Source organism: Rosa rugosa, chromosome 5, assembly GCF_958449725.1.
Source record: "Rosa rugosa chromosome 5, drRosRugo1.1, whole genome shotgun sequence".
NCBI classification, from domain to species: Eukaryota; Viridiplantae; Streptophyta; class Magnoliopsida; order Rosales; family Rosaceae; genus Rosa; species Rosa rugosa.
Window position 1 is genome coordinate 443,074 of NC_084824.1, and position 17,431 is coordinate 460,504.

Genomic DNA, 17,431 nt, shown 5'->3' on the forward strand with positions numbered 1-17,431 from the left:
GCTTAAGCATTGTACCACGTACATAGGAGAATACCAAAATTTTTTTTTTTTTTTTTTTGGATAGATGGGGGCCAAAAGGCCCGAAAAAACAAACAACTAAAGATCACAAATTACAGTCCTAGATCTAGGACTTGCACACAAATCATCAAGCAATGCATTGATAACTTGCGGAGGAGGTTGCTCCATGAAATGCACTCCAAGATCAGCACCAACACCATCTTTAGACAACAAATCAGCAACCAAGTTTATTTCCCGATAAACATATCGAATGTCACAACTCAAGAACTGTCCCTGCAAAAAATTGACAGCTGCATAAAACTGACCGAAGAGGATGTAGGTCATTAACCCCATTGTTGATTAAGTTCACTAAAACCTCAGAGTCACATTCAACAATAAGATGTTGGCAGCGATTTTTGCTAGCTAATTGTAGACCAAGTAAGAGCCCCCAAGCCTCAGCTTGTAAAACAGATCCATTACCAAGACTAGCAAAAAAGCCAGAAATCCAAGTACCACTGTGATCCCTCAAAACCCCTCCTGCACCAATAAGTCCATTTAGTCCCCTAGCTCCATCAACATTAAGTTTAAAGTAGTGGTCAGGAGGTTTAGACCAAGATAAAAATATAGTAGAAGTTCTACGACTGGCAACAGAATTAATATTAGCAGCATCTAAAATGATTTTGCTAGAAATTGAAAGAGGGTAGTAGTTACCATTAAAAACTGCCATGTTGCGCCATTTCCATATGTACCAGCATGTATATACAAAAACACCACACCATTTTAGACCATCAAAGCAAGGTCTATTGCAGTGAGTGTTAGCAGCCAACCAATCATACCAATCTAATTGCATAGACCTTGCTATAGTATCTAGGCACATAAAACCATTCCACACATTCTTAGCAGAGGGACAATCTCTAAGCATATGAATAAGAGTTTCCGGATGTTCATGACAAATAGGGCAAGAAGGATCAGAAGCTAACCTTCTTTTAACTCTTTCAACATTAGTGAGAATTCTGCCTTGACATAGCAGCCACATAAATGTCTTTAGTTTAGGAGGAATAGGGAGTTTCCAAATAAAGTACCAGGGAAACGCATCATAATTTTCTTCCTTAATCAAGGCCAAGTAAGCTGATTTCACAGAAAAACACCCATTAGAAGTCTCACCCCATATAATTATGTCAGGGCCACTTCCTTCAAAACCAACAGGAATATGCATAATCATTTTGATAATGTCTTCATCAAAGTAAGATCGTAGCAAACTTAAATTCCATCCATTATCTTCCCAAAAGTCACAAACTTTCCAATTAAGATCAACACTGGGAGGAACAGAAACAACATTGATTAAAGGTCCAATAGGCAACCAAGCATCAGTCCAGAAATTAATAGTAGTACCAGTTCCAATCCTCCACAACAAACCTTTTTTCAGAAGCTGAATGCCCGCCACAACACTTCTCCAAGTACTAGAGCAACCAGAGGGACTAGAGTATTGAGGGTGCAGAAGAGGAACATCACTAATGTACTTCTTATGTAGCACCTTGCTCCACAGGCCCTCATCACCCTAAGATAGTCTCCAACCTAATTTAGCGAGCATAGCCTGATTCATATGTTTTGTAGCTTTAATACCCAAACCACCAAATTGCTTAGGTCTGCACACAAGATCCCAATTAACTAAATGGATTTTCTTTTCCCCATTGCAATCACCCCAAAGAAAGTTTCTGTTTATTCGATCAAGCTTATCACAAATAGACATAGGGAGCTTCACAGTTTGCATCGCATAAACTGGCATGGAAGAAGTGACTGAATGGATAAGTGTAAGCCTTCCAGCCAAGCTAAGCAGTTTACTTATCCATCCTGAAAGTCTACTTTGGACTTTGTCAACAATAGAAGCATAAGTCTGATTGGTAACTTTAGAATGAATAAGAGGCATCCCCAAGTATTTACCAAGATTAGTAGTGAGATTAGAACCACAAATTTTGCTAATATTTCTGGCTAGAGACTTAGAAACATTGGGAGAGCAAAACAGCACAGATTTAGAATAACTAACCTCTTGCCCAGATAGAGCACAAAATAGATCCAAGCATCTCTTAAGAATTTTAGCTTGAGCACAGCTAGCCTCGGCAAAGAGAATAAGGTCATCTGCAAAGAACAAATGGGAAATGAAAGGACCAGAACCAGAGGCCCTAACAGGCTTCCAGTGACCAGCTTGCACATTAGAAGTAATCAGATGCGATAATTTTTCCATACAAAGGACAAACAGATAAGGAGACAAGGGATCTCCTTGTCTAATGCCTCTGCTAGCCTTGAATGTATTAGAAAGCTCACTATTAACGCAAACCTGAAAGCTCGTGGAAGAAACACAACTCATAACCAATTTGACAATATTCTCAGGGAAGCATGCTTCATATAAAACTGACTCAATGAAGTTCCAATTAAGCCTATCATAAGCTTTGGATAGATCAATTTTCCAGGCCATGAATCCTTTCTTACCAACAGAGCGTTGAAACTTATGCAAAACCTCCTGAGCAATAATAATATTGTCAATAATATGCCTACCAGGTACAAAACTTACATGGTTAGGACTAATAAGATTCTTAAGAAGAGGTCTGATACGAGCAACCAACACCTTGGAGATAGCTTTATAGAGAGTATTACAAAGGCTAATGGGTTTGAAGAGAGCCAAACTTTGAGGACTAGCCACTTTGGGAACAAGAGTAATTAGAGTGTGGTTGAGCCCATCAGGAATTTTTCCAGAATGCATAGCAGAATTAACCAACTGAAAAATTTCCTTAGCAAGGATATCCCAATGGCGATGATAGAAAAGAGCAGGAAATCCATCAGCTCGAGGAGATTTCAAGCCCCCAATATTGAACACAGCATTTTTAACCTCATCCCTGGAAATGCATCTACTCATCTTTCTCAAATCACAACTATCCAGAGTAGGAAATAGATAAGAAATAATGAATCTCACATCATCAGTAGAATCATAAGAAAATAAATTCGCAAAATACTCAACTGCAATAGCTTTCATACCATTTATTTCACTACATAAAACTCCATCATTGTCAAGAAGAGCCTCAATTTTGTTTTTCCTTCTTCGAACCATGGTTGACATATGAAAAAATTTGGTGTTTTTATCCCCGTTCTGTAGCCATTTCACTCTGGACTTTTGTTGCCAATATAAAGTATTCTGGTCCCGCACAGCTTCATACTCCTGGATAAGTTGTTGCTCTAGATTAATAAGAAAAGAATTAGAATTCCTATCCGTACATTTCTGAATCCCAGCAATACGAGCCAGCAGTCTTCTTTTCTTCTTAAAAAGATTACCAAACACAGTGGAGTTCCACTCGTTGAGATCACAAGCAAGTTGAACAACTTTATTTTGCAGGGTACCATTATAGCTTTTCCACTGATCATGAACAAACTGATTATAACTAATGTGTCCCATCCACATCGCCTGGAAACGAAACGGCCTATTCGCACCAGTGGTAATGACAGAAGAATTAGACTGTAGAAAAAGAGGGCAATGATCAGACTTCATGCGTGGTAAATGTTGAATAAAAGCTTCAGGGAAGGCAAGTTTCCATAAATCATTACAAAACCCTCTATCAAGTCCAAGTTGGTAATACCTATAACTGATTCGAACCGACCGAGTGGCAGCCCTACTCATGACCCAACATCCCACCGTGGTTTGATAGGCCTCGATAGTCATCGTCTCCTCCATTGTTCACAACCCCGCATTAACATTAAAGTGACAACCACGATCAAAAGCTTTCTATCTATCTAATTCACCGCCAATAAAGAATTCAAGCGGAACAATACCACCACAGTGATCACACCACCAACTACAACCAGAATATGACTTCAGATACAACATGTTAAACCCTGTCACCCGAAAGTGAGGCTTTGCCTATCGTCATGAGTCATGACAGCGAGGTGGCTAAGACTATCAACAATCACATGATGTGATGAGTATTAATAGAATCACCAAAGCCATGTTGTGAGGTATTCATCCAATGTCTTAGTTTTTGTGTAACACATATGGTGCTCGGTACGCTACATTCTACATGTGTCATTAATCATTATGGTTATATATGAAGATAAATAAATAAACAACCATTTATATGAAGATAAATAAATAAACAACCATTTTGTCATCCTTGGATAATCATCAAACGAACTGAAATATCTTAGAAGTCACTAATCTTTCTCTTAAATATGCAAGAATCAGATGGGGGGTTTAGTGGAACTAACTTCAACATAGAGAGGCCGGTGAGCTGAAGCCCTACTGGCTAGGTTATTTGGATGAACCGATAATGTTGATATCACATGTTCAGATCTTGCTAACACATAAACGTAAATGACCAAACGGTGTATGATGCATCATGCGACTTGGATGAACTAATTAACGTACAAAATTATGATACAATCAAGTTCTAGGATTATAGTCAATTATGTTCGGTTTTTTTTTTTTCTAGTAGAAAACACAATTTTTCCCCATCTTAAGATTACGCCTAATTTCATAGAGTACAAATTTTGATTTGTAATCACTTTTCTTAAGCTTGAACATAAATCACTTGTTGGACCATAGATAATCATATATAGAGGGAAGATGACGACTAATAAGTTAATTTTAGCGTATTCATGGATATAAGTTGGTGGTATTCAGAATTAAGTCCCCAAACCCACAAGTCCATATGGGCTGAGAGTGAGAGAATGTCGCACATGCTGGTAAGTCCCTTTGTATCACATTCATTGTGCCCAAATTTATATTCAGTAATACATCAACAAAATTTAGGGAGGTAAACCCTAACTGTAATATGGCTAAAATAACTAAAAAGTGTTTTATTAAAACAGTAACGCTATTAACTTAGGTTACAAGAATGAAAATTGAAAGGAGATTTCTATAGAACTAATTAGGCCTGTTCATCACCCGCTCAAAAAGGATGACGGCCTCCTAAGGTTTTCCTAAGCCATCGAAGTTGGGCGGTTTTCTATCGGTTTTCTTTCCCCTCCAAGAATATATAAAGAAAGAAAGAGCTGCTTCCAAAGTTGGGCTCCTTCATTTTCTCCACGAATTACGAATAGATAATGAGGGGAAAGACTTAAAAGTTGGGCCTTTCCTTTTCTTTCTCACTAAGACTATAGAAAGAAAATATTCGGGTTAACCTTGTAAGAGCAGTTTCAAAAACCAAATGGTGATTTTCTCCTGCTTCCGCCCTCACCGTATTGCTCATTCCATTTCCTAAGCTCGTTCATGCTTGCAGCATCATATGACACAGATGGCCCAACCTACACAATCGAGTCCCAAATAAAAATTGACATTTCAGTATTAAATATTGCCTGCAAATACCAAGACATATATCCAAGGCCCAAGTGATGCATTGAAGAACATATAAAGAAACATACAAAGTGATGTGAGGAAGAGATATATCTAAAGATTCAGACTTCTAAACGGATAGCTCCATACTAATTTCAAATAATGATCCGTATCCAAATTAGATAGCAATGAACCGTACAGATCAATATTTACTCCATAACAGATGTTCAAGCGCCTTCCTTTGGATACAGAGGTCAGTCTCTTTCAATAACATACACCCCCATATTAGGAGGGGAAAACCGCAATTATAAGTCAACTTTTAGGTGACATCACAAGGCAACACATATCCCTGAAGTGGGCTCTATAAATGGGTAGAGTTTTGGAGTGATAATTTTTATCCTTGTTAGGAAGAATTCTCACTTAATGAGAGGTGGAGGTACTTTTTGCGGGAAGGTTTCACAGGATAAATTCTTCAACGGAACATCAGAACACCTTTCTTTTTATGCATAAATGTCAGAGGACAACATATTCTGGAGATGAATATAACAAAATCAACGTATAAACAGTGTCTTTCGTTATAACTCATAAAGACGGCACCTACTAAACAGGAAGGAATAACAAAATCACAATAACTTGAGTTTTTTACCTTGGCTTTTGATTGAATAAAGTCATGTAAATTAAGTGGCCTTAAAGGTGGAGATAAATCACTTTTGCTGTCCTGTACAGAATATAACAAATCGCAAAATTAGGAACCACTGAAATTAGTATGCAAACTAGGACTTTATATGTAATCAACCCCATGCAAGATGGCATTTTACAGGCTGTATATTAAAATATTAACCGCAACATCTTGTCTGGCTTAATGCCCACTCAAAATATTTGTACCTTGGTTTCTTCTTCTAATAGTTCCTGGACAGGCCTATATGCAGCCGCAATACAGAGGTTCTGCAAAACAGTATTGTAAGTATCGAATACACAACAAGTAATCTCCATGTTTAACAGCAGTCTATATACCTTCAAATCACTGCCAGAGTATCCCTCGGTTGCCTCTGAAAGTTTATCAAATTGGAAACCAGGTTCTAGATTCTCTTGAGCAAGAAAGATACTCAAAATCTTCTTGCGATTTTCAACATCTGGTAAATCAACATATATCCTACAATGAAACCAAACATAAAGGATTCACAAAATGAATTAAAAAAACAAAGCATATTTATATAAACAGTAAGTACCTTACAACCTAAGAGTTAGTGAGATTTCACAAAACCATCATAACCAATGAGGAAAGTCTAATTTTTTTTTTTCCAAGAATCAGACCTTCTTGGTAAGCGACGAATAACAGCATCATCAAGGTCAAATGGCCGATTTGTGGCTCCGAGAATAAGAATTCTTTGACTGTCTTTGGATCGCAATCCATCCCAAGCTGCCATGAACTCATTTCTCATTCTTCTAGTTGCCTCATGCTCAAAAGAACCACCACGAGCACCAAGCAAACTATCAACCTACAATATAGAATAGCAGACAGAGAACCTGACATGTTAAGCGAAGTAGAAATTTTGGAGCCTAAAAAAAAAATTTCTTTTTTCCTTTCCAAACAAAACACTTAGACCTCAATCCATCCCAGTCTTCTTGTATATATATATATATATATATATATAACACGGTTGTGTCTTTTCCACAACCATTTACATTTCAATTTATGATAGGGTTTTGTGGCGAAGCTCTACTCAGTATACAGTTGGAAATAGCGCTAGCGCTATAGTTCTTACTTCTTAATATAGTATGTAAAATTTTGCTGTCTGCCTGGACTAAGAATCTAAAAGAAAGTGAACATATAAAGGTAACCATTGACCATATTTACTGAGCGATGTACAATCTCCACATTACGTCTACATTATAAGGAGAAGGAACTAGTTAATTGTACATTATTTAACATTTTCAAAATTCAATTTTATTTCATGAGATAGAAAAGTTCACCTCATCGACAAATATAATGACGGGAGCAAGCTTGCTGGCAAAAGAGAAGAGAGCTTTGGTCAGCTTTTCAGCATCTCCAAACCACTGTATCAATAAAATTTACAAAGATGTGAATATCTCTCAGGAAAAAAGCACTATAAAGCAGCTTATAACTTTCTAGCAACTTCAGCACAAAATCAGCCCACTTCCTTCTCAAATCCATATTCATGATCTTGGACAGGTCCAAATATCAGTAATATAACTAGGATGAAACGTTTAGAACTTAGAAGAGGTCGATGATTCCCAATGGTAGCTTGTGAGTCAGAGAAGCATTTTACAGCAAAAGTAACAATCACAAAGAGAAAGAATATCATATCACATACAATTGATCATGAAAAGGGATATTTGTCTGTATCAAAAAATTAAACTATCTAGATCTGGAATACTGGAAAGCATACCTTTGATGTTAGAGTTGAACCAGTAATGCTGATAAAGTTTGCCCCAGCTTCTGTTGCAAGTGCCTTGGCAAGAAGGGTCTTCCCAGTTCCAGGAGGACCAAAAAGTAATATCCCTTTGCAAGGCTGACCAAGGCTTGATATCATCAGATATTTACTTACTCATAAAAAAAATGACCAATGAACAAAGTTAAAATCATTACCCGCAACAAGTTTCCACGAGAGAAAAGCTCTGGTCTTCTCATTGGAAGAATGACTAGTTCATTCAAAGCCTTCTTCACCTCCTCCAGAGCACCTACATCATCAAACCTGACACCAATTTCACCAGGAGGTACAACTGCTGAAACAAAGTTACTCTCATATTCATCCTTTGCAAGGTTCTGCAATAGTTTGTATAGGTTAAGATTAAGGGTTGGAAATATCAATTTCCATTTAATTTGAGTACAAAATAATAGCATAGACATGCCTTCAAATTTTGAGAGGGTTTCCGAGACAAACTTTCTTGCTCCTTCAAACGTGAAATTGCTACTTCAAGGCTTTACAGAAACAACAACAGTGAGCAATGTTAGGTGATATAAAGCGGGAACATACAATATACAAATATTAAGACAAGTACCTTTCACGAGGAAGCTGCAGTCTGTCACCTTTAACGGAAGGAACAAGACAAGATGATAAGTAATGGCTTTTAGCCCAGCCAACTACTTTCTCAGCTTCTGGAGGATATACAAGTCGAATTAATTAGTAACTACCAAGTGGTCAGTACAAAATCAAATATATAACTGAAGCATTGACAAACATTCTGCGTGTCATATCCATCTACCACCCTAGCCACGAGTCCACTACTACAGGATAGAGTCAAGATCCTCAATCTCAAGTCCATCACTATGGAACAAAGAACCAGTTGGTGCACTTCGGGAATGACCTAATCTGAACACAAGCAGCCTTGTGCAGACACCTTAACAATTCAATAATCACTGCTTTGGGGGATAAGATACTAAGACTATATTGACAAAGCATCACTGGCCCTGCAACCCAGCATATATAATGATGTCATTCCTAGAGTAATTCACCGCCTAAATAAGTTACATTCAATTTCTTAATTACACATTTGTATCTTTATTTATATCTCCCTACATTTGAACTTTATCCTACTCGCTGATTTTTATATTTCTTAGGGAAAAAGGTGAAACCATCTAACATGAAATTTAGCAACGTCGAACATCATGTTTGTTCAGTTTCTTACTTCGCTTTGTCAAGATCACACCATCAGTATCTACTTGCAATAGGTCCATGCATGATAGCTCATGCTCCTCAAGAACCTGGAATGCAGTAGTTCAGAAATTAATCTAATAGGCCAAAGATGTTCAAGGAAATCCCTCCACCCATCCCCACCTCACTGACTAGTAGTATGATTCAAAAGAAGAAATAGGTGTATAATACAAGAAACAACTTAAACTACAAAATACCTTTACCGATGTAGCAGATAAATTTCAGCAGTAGAACTTACCTTATGTAATTCAGTCAAATTGCTCCTTGACATCACAATTCTCCCATCTTCTTCAATCTGTTTATTGAATGTCCGAAGTACCTCTTCTTCCTGCAAAAAAAAAAAGAAAACGTGAGAAAAAAAATAAAATGAGATGTGAAACCACCAATAACAAAGAACTAAATGTGCATGCACATTGCTATATGTCTAAAGTATGTACGCATGGTCATCTATAATTGATCTAATGCTAAGCATCACAAATGTCAAGACAAACTACCAACAAAACTATGCATCAAGTATAACACTTATAAAGAGGAAGTACAATCTTGTATGCAAAGCTATATCCAACATGAAACAAAGGAGGTAACACAATCACTATAAACCACTCTGAAGTATCAGAAACGTTAAGATATAGAAAATATGATTGACACATGAGCTCATAGGTTCTAGAGATCACGAGAAAAGTCTGGAAGAACAATATTTATATTTAAATATATGGGGAAAAAATGAGCATGAAGAATTAAAATCCAGGCATGTAATGTTCTTGTAGTCATAAATAAAGTATAGGTCTATAGGAGGAAGTACAACATTACAACATATACCTTTGGGGGATGTATGGAGAACACATTTGAAAAGAGCTTATATATTTCATCCTCATCAGATCGCTTTGTTGCCTTAAGTCCCTCAGTAAGACGCTTAAGAGAAACAGGCTGGATACAGAAACAATGGCACAACGACATTACATAGAGGAAATATCACTTAGCACAAAATTTGGTGTTTGTCACTGTGTGTTTGTGTGTTTGTCAACTGTTTTGTGCTCCTAAAGAATAGAGAGGAATTACCAGCTTTGCAAGACGACCAAAATTTGGTAGTATCATCGTCTGTTACAGAAAGTAAATTGCAAAGGAAAAAAGAAGCGAAAAGGCGTCAGCCTTACACTAGTACTAAACAACTTGATAACTGAAAAATAATTCCCAACACTTACAAATTTCTCTTTCTCCTTTGATTCGGATTCAGTTTTGTTCTGTCCACAGATTAAAACAACAGGACCTGATAACTGGTCAAAAATTTCTTGCACCTTATTGACAAAGTCCTTCCTGTTTGACTTGGGAACTGCCCTAGACAACCATTGAGAAGAGTCTGGAAAATAGACAATAAGAGGTTGCTTGGCATGCAATACCTGCAAGCAATGGATATTCAGATTAATCCATACAGATGAATAACCTTAAGCATCAGAACACAAACATTTGGTTTCTCTTTTTATTATGATATCTTAGCTGTGCCATACCTCACGTAGGGCCTCCATTGCAATATAACAATCCTCAGTCTGAGTCTCATCAACATGCTCGACATGATTTGCTGTACGTAAGAAAGAAAAATCACTACCAGGATTGCAATTAACATTCTAGAATGGTACATCATGCTAAAAGTAAATCTAATTATTTAGTGACCTGCTTTGCAATCTAATTCAGCCATTTAGCTAAATTATCGACATCATTATCTGAGGTATCCCTTATTATGTTAGTATTAGCATTTTATGGATGAAACACACAATTGAACAATAATGTAAAAAGCACAAGATTGAGTCAAAGACAAAAGAAACCAGCGCGACGTAATCCCCACTGACTAGATATACTAATCAGTTAAATTTGAACTTTTAAGGAACCATTTAAAATTCTTCATCCATGTGGAATTGTACCATGTATCCAATAAACTGGTGGGTTTGCAGGCTGGTCTTCTCCTTTCTCCTCTTTATCCACATCACTTCCTGTGTCATCATTTATATCCAATATAACAGCAATTCGATCTCCGCTCACCTCATATACCTCCCCACGTTGACCATTCGGTAAAGGCCTGCATAGATGTTAGATTCATTCAGAGACGGAACAGTAACAAAATTCGAGAATCATGGATGTACACAAACATTAACTGATGCACAAAATGTAACGATTAACAATATGACTGAAACCACTATGAATATTTTCTCATAGCAGCTGGGAAAGATGGAAAAGCAACTTCATGGACTATACAGTCTAGAAGAGTTTCCAATTTCGGACAGAACAAAAGCAACTCCATGCCAGAGCATACAACAACAACAAAAAAGAAAAAGAAGATAATATTTAACCACTAAGAGAGTGCCTAAGGGCAGCATATCAAGTATTTCGAGCAATGTACAAACAAGCCCTAGAAGGGCACAAATATTAAGTTTGACAACCAATAATATCTTCTGGAATTATTTAAATGGAGTAACCCTGGACACTTGAATGGTGACAGTGGACCATGATAAGACTATAGAGCACGGAGAAACTAATCCTCAAACTAGGGTCCTAAGGAGAAGAAAAAAAAATACACCAAAAAACAACTGCAAGGAAAAGGACATCTAAGAGTTTATTTTTTACTGTATTTCTTCGCTTATACGCTGACAACTTACCAACCCACCTGCCATGAAAAATGGTATATGCTTTCCTTGGACCATCAGATGTTGATATTTTCCCCAATATGATCCTGTATTGCATTATATGTGTCAATGTCAGGTGACGGCGGAGTCAGAGTTCATATGTGGGGATGAGATCATGCTAAAAGGTTTCTGAAAGACAGACCATTGATATGATATTCCGGGCAGTATGTGTGTAAGTTATCAATATATAAGACCTGAAAAGTGGTGTCTAAACACTCTTCCTTTAGATTTTAGCCAAAAGATCTAGGCAGTAACATACACTTGCGGTATGATATACAAATTCCTCGCAAATGCAAATTCATTACTCCCCACCCCAACACCCACACACACACACACACACAAAAAGCCTTTAAAATGAATTAACAAAGTTAAGAATCCTTTTATGCCTAGACCCTGATTTTATCCTTTTAAAAATGAGCCACTCTTGGTTACACAACAATATTCATGGTAGAACCTCTAAGGTGCAAAAGGAACATGCATTTCTGGAGGCCTGCTGCACTGCTATAAGCCTGGAAAGCGCGTCACCAGTAAATAGAAATGCCTAATGTTTTTCAAGAGGTTTTACTAGAAAAATATCTTGAGTCAATCAGAAATTTCAGAACAACTAGTAGGTCTAGTAAAATTTCAGAAAATATATTAACCTCCCTTGCAGAATCAAGTCAATGATCATGATACATTAGTCTAGTTTTCTCCTGGTCATTTCCTAACATAACTGAATCCTGCATTGGTCGAAATGACCAATTCATTTTTAAGGCCGGATTACGTTTAGATGGATATCGTGGAAAGGGCTCACTCTGTAATCATCAGGCATAAATATTTGTCTCCCACCAGAAAACACACAAAAAACACATCAAGAAAAAAATACGGGTTATACAATACAACAGAAAAATAAAATCATCATACAGATATAAGTTTCACTGACCACAAAATGGAGAGAAAGCCACATTCATAAATTAAACGATGCACTTTAATTTCACAAGTTCTCAATATTCTAAACTATCGTTGTTATCCATTATATTGCAAACTATAGAAAACTAAAAAAATCATATGAACACAATACGAAACAAGCAGATGCAAGAAATAATTCACAACCTGTTATCAGCTTCAACACGTAAAGTAGGCCCAATATACTTCACCCGATCACCTGGAAAAAAGATGATAAAGAAAGAAACTTATTAATAAGAAGGTTGCCCAATAAAGAATGAGAATCTAAAAAGTACACATGTGGAAGAATACAACATGTGAACACATAGGAATAAGAAATGTAACCTCTTATATCTTTTAAAGGTAAAAATTGCAAAACATACGATCTGCCAAATAAAATAGGTAGGAATGTAAATATGAACCTTTCTTCAGTGGTCGTTTGGATTCTTTGGATTTATCGGTAGGCTCAGCAGCTTCTGACTTTGAGGACTCAGAGTCATCATTAATTTCCCCAGATACCATCTGTCCCATATGAATACATAAAATCAGACAACTAGACAACATTATGAAAAGTGCTTGAAGCAACCCTGTGCACCATGCCTAGCAGATGTCACCATCAAGACATTTCTACTTCATTTTTTGTTTTTTGTTTTTAATTCTAAACAGAGACACAAAACCTGCATCATATTCCAGAAATTGTACTTACCTATTAAAAGTTAAGCATCAAGGGACCACTATCCAAAAAATAAGTTCACATACTCAAACAGTTGAACTGACATAAGCATTCAGCAATGGAACTGAGAGACCATCTTTTGGAACCAAGAAATTTTAAATAACAGAAAACATTTCCAAATATTTGTAGTTCAGTTATTTATATTAGGGTTTATACTTTTTAGCAGAAACAATAACCTTTCATTAAATTGCACCAGAATTGATATTCCAACATCTCAAACTCAACACATGGTCATTTCCTCAATGTACCTCTAATAACTACAAGAACCCACAGTCACACTATCACAATGACATAATCATATCATACCATGTGATTCTATCATACCATGCAACTCTAGTTCAAATCAAATCTGTACATAGAAATTCTTTTTCAATAAGTCCAAAATATATTCCAACACTTGATATTTTAAGTCCCCATAATATGCTTAGGGTGGAAAAGTTATAAATGAAGACACTCCTGGTGCTTCAAAAAATCACACCTTAGAAAATTGTTCAAGAGGAACAAGCTTCTTGAGGGCTGCTTCAGCCTTTGCATGCACATCAACTTCATCTTTATCACTACAATCTGACTTTGCGTCATTACTACTAGTCCATTCTTCTTCATTACTCGCATCATTCTCATCATCAATCTCTGACTCAGAAGTACACTCCTCCACACCATCATCCTCTGATTCAGACTCCGTTTGACAATCATCACCAAAATCCTACACCATACACAAATATAACTTTATGAATCTTACTTTGTGAGTATACTATATATTCAACACTCAATTTAATTAATCTTACATAAGGAGCAAGAACACTGCTGTCAAGCACAAGTAGTGGAACTTGAAGATCTCGCGCAAGAGCTCTAACTAATCTTTCACGGTAAAGCTCAGTGCCTGTAGATGATGATATAAAGCAGATAATCAAGACATAGTAGGAAGATTTTGAAATACAAGAAGAATGTAATTATTAAATTTTGTAGGACCTGTGACCAACCTGGAGCACTCTGAAGCAGTATTCTCCCGCTTGAAGATGTCAAACGAGAACCATAAGTAGAAGTGAACTTTTTATGTTTCAAATGAGCAGCAGCACATTCCATCAAAAGATTTTTGGTGGGTTCACTATAGGAGAAAATAACATCTATAAATCTTCTGACAAGTAGCAAGAAAGAGATAATAAGACAACAATAGAAAACATTAACGAAAAGAAATTACTCGATATGGTAAGGAAACGTCTCCCATGAAACAGTTATCTTCTCCCATGGAACAACCCTCCATAGAAACTCATTTTTGAACTTCTCTCGTCTAGTCAAAAAAGGTGATTCTTTCTTTTTACTCTCAATGGTAAGTTTGTGACTATTAAGCCATTCCTTTTGATCTTGCTCCCCAAGTAGAGCATGTGCATCAGAAGGCCTAACATCTTTCCTAGCCTTTTCTTGCCAAGTCTTTTCTTTATCAAAGTTAGCACCGTCTTTCACTGGTAACTGTTTACCCTCATTTGAGTTTCTTCCATCGCCTTCTGAGCTGTAGAAGCGTAACTGACTACCCTTCAAACACGTATTAGACCTCACTTGCAAACCAGTGCAACTATTAGCAGATACACCACTTTGCAATGAGAACGAATCTATGAAACGGCTTCTAATAAAACTAGCGTCTGAGTAGTAGTTTGCAGGAACTGTAATACGTCCCAACGATTGAGAAGAACCATGATGAACGTAGCTTGGCTTTATAGAATTGGACAGTTGAAGCATCCATCTCTGATTTCTGCACTTTATTCTCCTTGCATACATCATCACCTCTTATTCCAGAACTTCAGTCTGCAGCAAAGCATGCTTTGATCAGTTTACTATTGATTTGCACATTCATGATCGAAACGAGGATTAAAATACATGTAGCGTAATTTGATCCCTTTTAAAAGCTTTTTACTTGTACACATTACAATTCACCATGATATAAAATACTCTTCCTAAAAAAAAAATAATAATAATAATGGTTCGTTTCATACATCATTTGCTTTTTGCACTATTAACTTGGGCAATATTGGATTCAAAATCAAGCTGTGCTTGTATTTTGGCTATATGTAAAAAAGAGAAGAACAAAACGCAAGCGTTTTATGTATGCCTGACATCTCCTAAGAGCAGCTTCAGTGTAACTAACAGACACAAACAGAGATTCTGAAACCCGACATTCGGTTCTTCCTCGGAGGAAACTACTGAGGAAGCTGGACATGAATACGAGAAAGGTGCGCGAGTGCAGAGAGAGATGGAGATACCTTGTATTATAGGTCGGTGCAAACCCTAGATTGGTCGGGCGTCCATATGAGAGAGGAAGAGAAAGACAGAGGCGGTAAAAGAGGAAGCGAAAGATGGTCCGAGGCGACCGTTTTGAGTGAGAAAAAGAGAAGGAGAGGGGGTGAGATAAGATCTAGCTCCTTCTCTCTCTCTCTCTCTCTAACTGGTCTGGGCTGCTACGAAAGGTTAGGTGTTACTGTTGCGTCCGTGCGCGCCTTGTTCAAGGTTGGTGAGTTTTTGAAGTGTCCATTTCTAGGTTTGGTACTTTGGTTCTAACTTCTAAGGAATATCAGAAATGGGCCTTCTGCTTTTCTTTTTGTGTGTACAAACTTCATGGGCCAGCTCTTGAGGTCAATGTGCAGATATTTAGCTCATGGTCTATGTATATTTTTATTTTAGTTTTTAAATCTAATAAAAAAGAAGTGAATAATGTCTAATAAGTTCAATACTATTTGGTCTGGTGGTATAGTCTCTCATTCATAAGTGGGAGATTGTGAGTCCGACTCAAGAAAAACCAGTTGTAGCATTTGAGTTGTTTATCTGATAAAAAAAAAAATAATAAAAAAAAAAAACTAAAGAGATGAGCTTAATTACTTTAGCTAGAAATGAGAGAGAAAAGAAAGAATGCAAATCTTATCACAAACTCCACTATCACGATTTAAGACATTTCAGGAGAGTGGTTGCGATGCTAGATTCACTCGTTATATCTCATAGTTGAAATTAACAGTGCATAATGCGTGCTTTATTGGTGATTCATAAGAAAATGTGTTGATACGTAGGTAGGGTTGAATTAACTTAACCGATACAGTGAGTTCATGATGCTACTTGTATTTGTCCTCTACAAGGTCCGCCGTGAGATTGATTTGGAAAAACACTAGTGATGCACTAAACCATTTTTATTAGAAGCATTCCTCTAATGAATTTCTTGGAAACTTTTATAGTAAATGGAAAGTTAAAAAAAAACCTCAGCCTCTCTCTGGAAAGTGACCCAAATCCCTATTCCCAAATTATAGTGTTTCTTCTGCCTGATGTTGACTGTTAACGAGATGGCTGTGTGTTTGGTGTCATCACGGCCGCTCGTGGATGGTAAGAGACCGGTGGACCTGTATGTGCATATCCAAAGGAAGTGGTCTTTGGCATTCCCATAATTTTTCTGGTTGGTAAGCTTCTGACTATGCATATATGAAGGATTCCTTCAAAGGCATGTTCAAAAAGGTGTGGAGATTATCTGGTATGTACCAGATTCAAGATCATGATGATTTCTACATGTACTCCTTCTTTGAGTGATTAAATCTAGCTAGGGTTCTAATTAAAAGGGGAGCCTTGGAGCTTTGAACACATGACAATGGTGTTGGTGCCGTACAGTGGGGTGCAATGCTAGATTCACTCGTTATAGTTGGAATCAATAGTGTCGAGTCCATGCTTTATCCGTGATTTCTCACTATTGTTTATAAGGAATAAGAAAACGTGTTGATGCATGGGGATGATGTTTTTTTTTGTGGAGAAAGAAGAAAATTACAACGAAAAGCCCCTCGGGCAACCAAAGCTAAACTTGTCCCAGTAAAGGGCAGGGAGCGCCAAAACAGGGAGACACTGCAGCCAAACTCTAGGAGACGAGCCTGATCCGGTAGACGTAACAGCATCGGCTAAGAAGTTCGCTTCCCGAAAAACATGAGAGAATGAGATGCTTGCGAAGGAATTAGCAATAGAAGCTATGTCTTTGAGGAGAGATTTTAACATCCAGGGAGCTTCACACTTGAGGTTGACACAGTTGATTATTAGGGACAAGTCACCCTCCACTAAAATATGGTCCAGGTTGAATCGCTTAGCAGCT

General features: G+C 37.2%; 2 protein-coding genes across 3 annotated transcripts; both read right to left on the bottom strand.

Annotated features, from left to right (window-relative positions):
* Nucleotides 1-96: 96 nt before the first annotated feature.
* On the bottom strand, nucleotides 97-3,718 carry LOC133709009 (uncharacterized). The gene is made up of 3 exons (XM_062134606.1): nucleotides 1,652-3,718; nucleotides 374-1,555; nucleotides 97-291 (listed from the first exon to the last, which is right to left on the bottom strand). Exons 1-3 carry the CDS (start codon nucleotides 3,716-3,718, stop codon nucleotides 97-99), a joined length of 3,444 nt encoding a protein of 1,147 aa, XP_061990590.1.
* A 1,002-nt stretch (nucleotides 3,719-4,720) lies between these two features.
* Nucleotides 4,721-15,824, bottom strand: LOC133708791 (uncharacterized). Of its 2 annotated transcripts, XM_062134315.1 has the most exons (25): nucleotides 15,579-15,824; nucleotides 14,522-15,123; nucleotides 14,304-14,428; nucleotides 14,109-14,203; nucleotides 13,802-14,026; nucleotides 13,013-13,112; nucleotides 12,759-12,810; nucleotides 11,648-11,713; nucleotides 10,908-11,062; nucleotides 10,497-10,567; nucleotides 10,194-10,388; nucleotides 10,051-10,089; nucleotides 9,811-9,918; nucleotides 9,230-9,319; nucleotides 8,966-9,041; nucleotides 8,339-8,435; nucleotides 8,189-8,258; nucleotides 7,926-8,102; nucleotides 7,726-7,848; nucleotides 7,289-7,372; nucleotides 6,629-6,813; nucleotides 6,329-6,467; nucleotides 6,200-6,259; nucleotides 5,961-6,032; nucleotides 4,721-5,286 (listed from the first exon to the last, which is right to left on the bottom strand). In XM_062134315.1, the coding sequence occupies exons 2-25, from the start codon at nucleotides 15,097-15,099 to the stop codon at nucleotides 5,179-5,181; spliced, it is 3,090 nt and encodes a 1,029-aa protein (XP_061990299.1). In that variant the 5' UTR covers nucleotides 15,100-15,123; nucleotides 15,579-15,824; the 3' UTR covers nucleotides 4,721-5,178. The 2 variants fall into 2 exon arrangements, with proteins under 2 accessions (XP_061990299.1, XP_061990300.1); XM_062134316.1 differs by lacking the exon at nucleotides 11,648-11,713.
* Nucleotides 15,825-17,431: the final 1,607 nt, after the last annotated feature.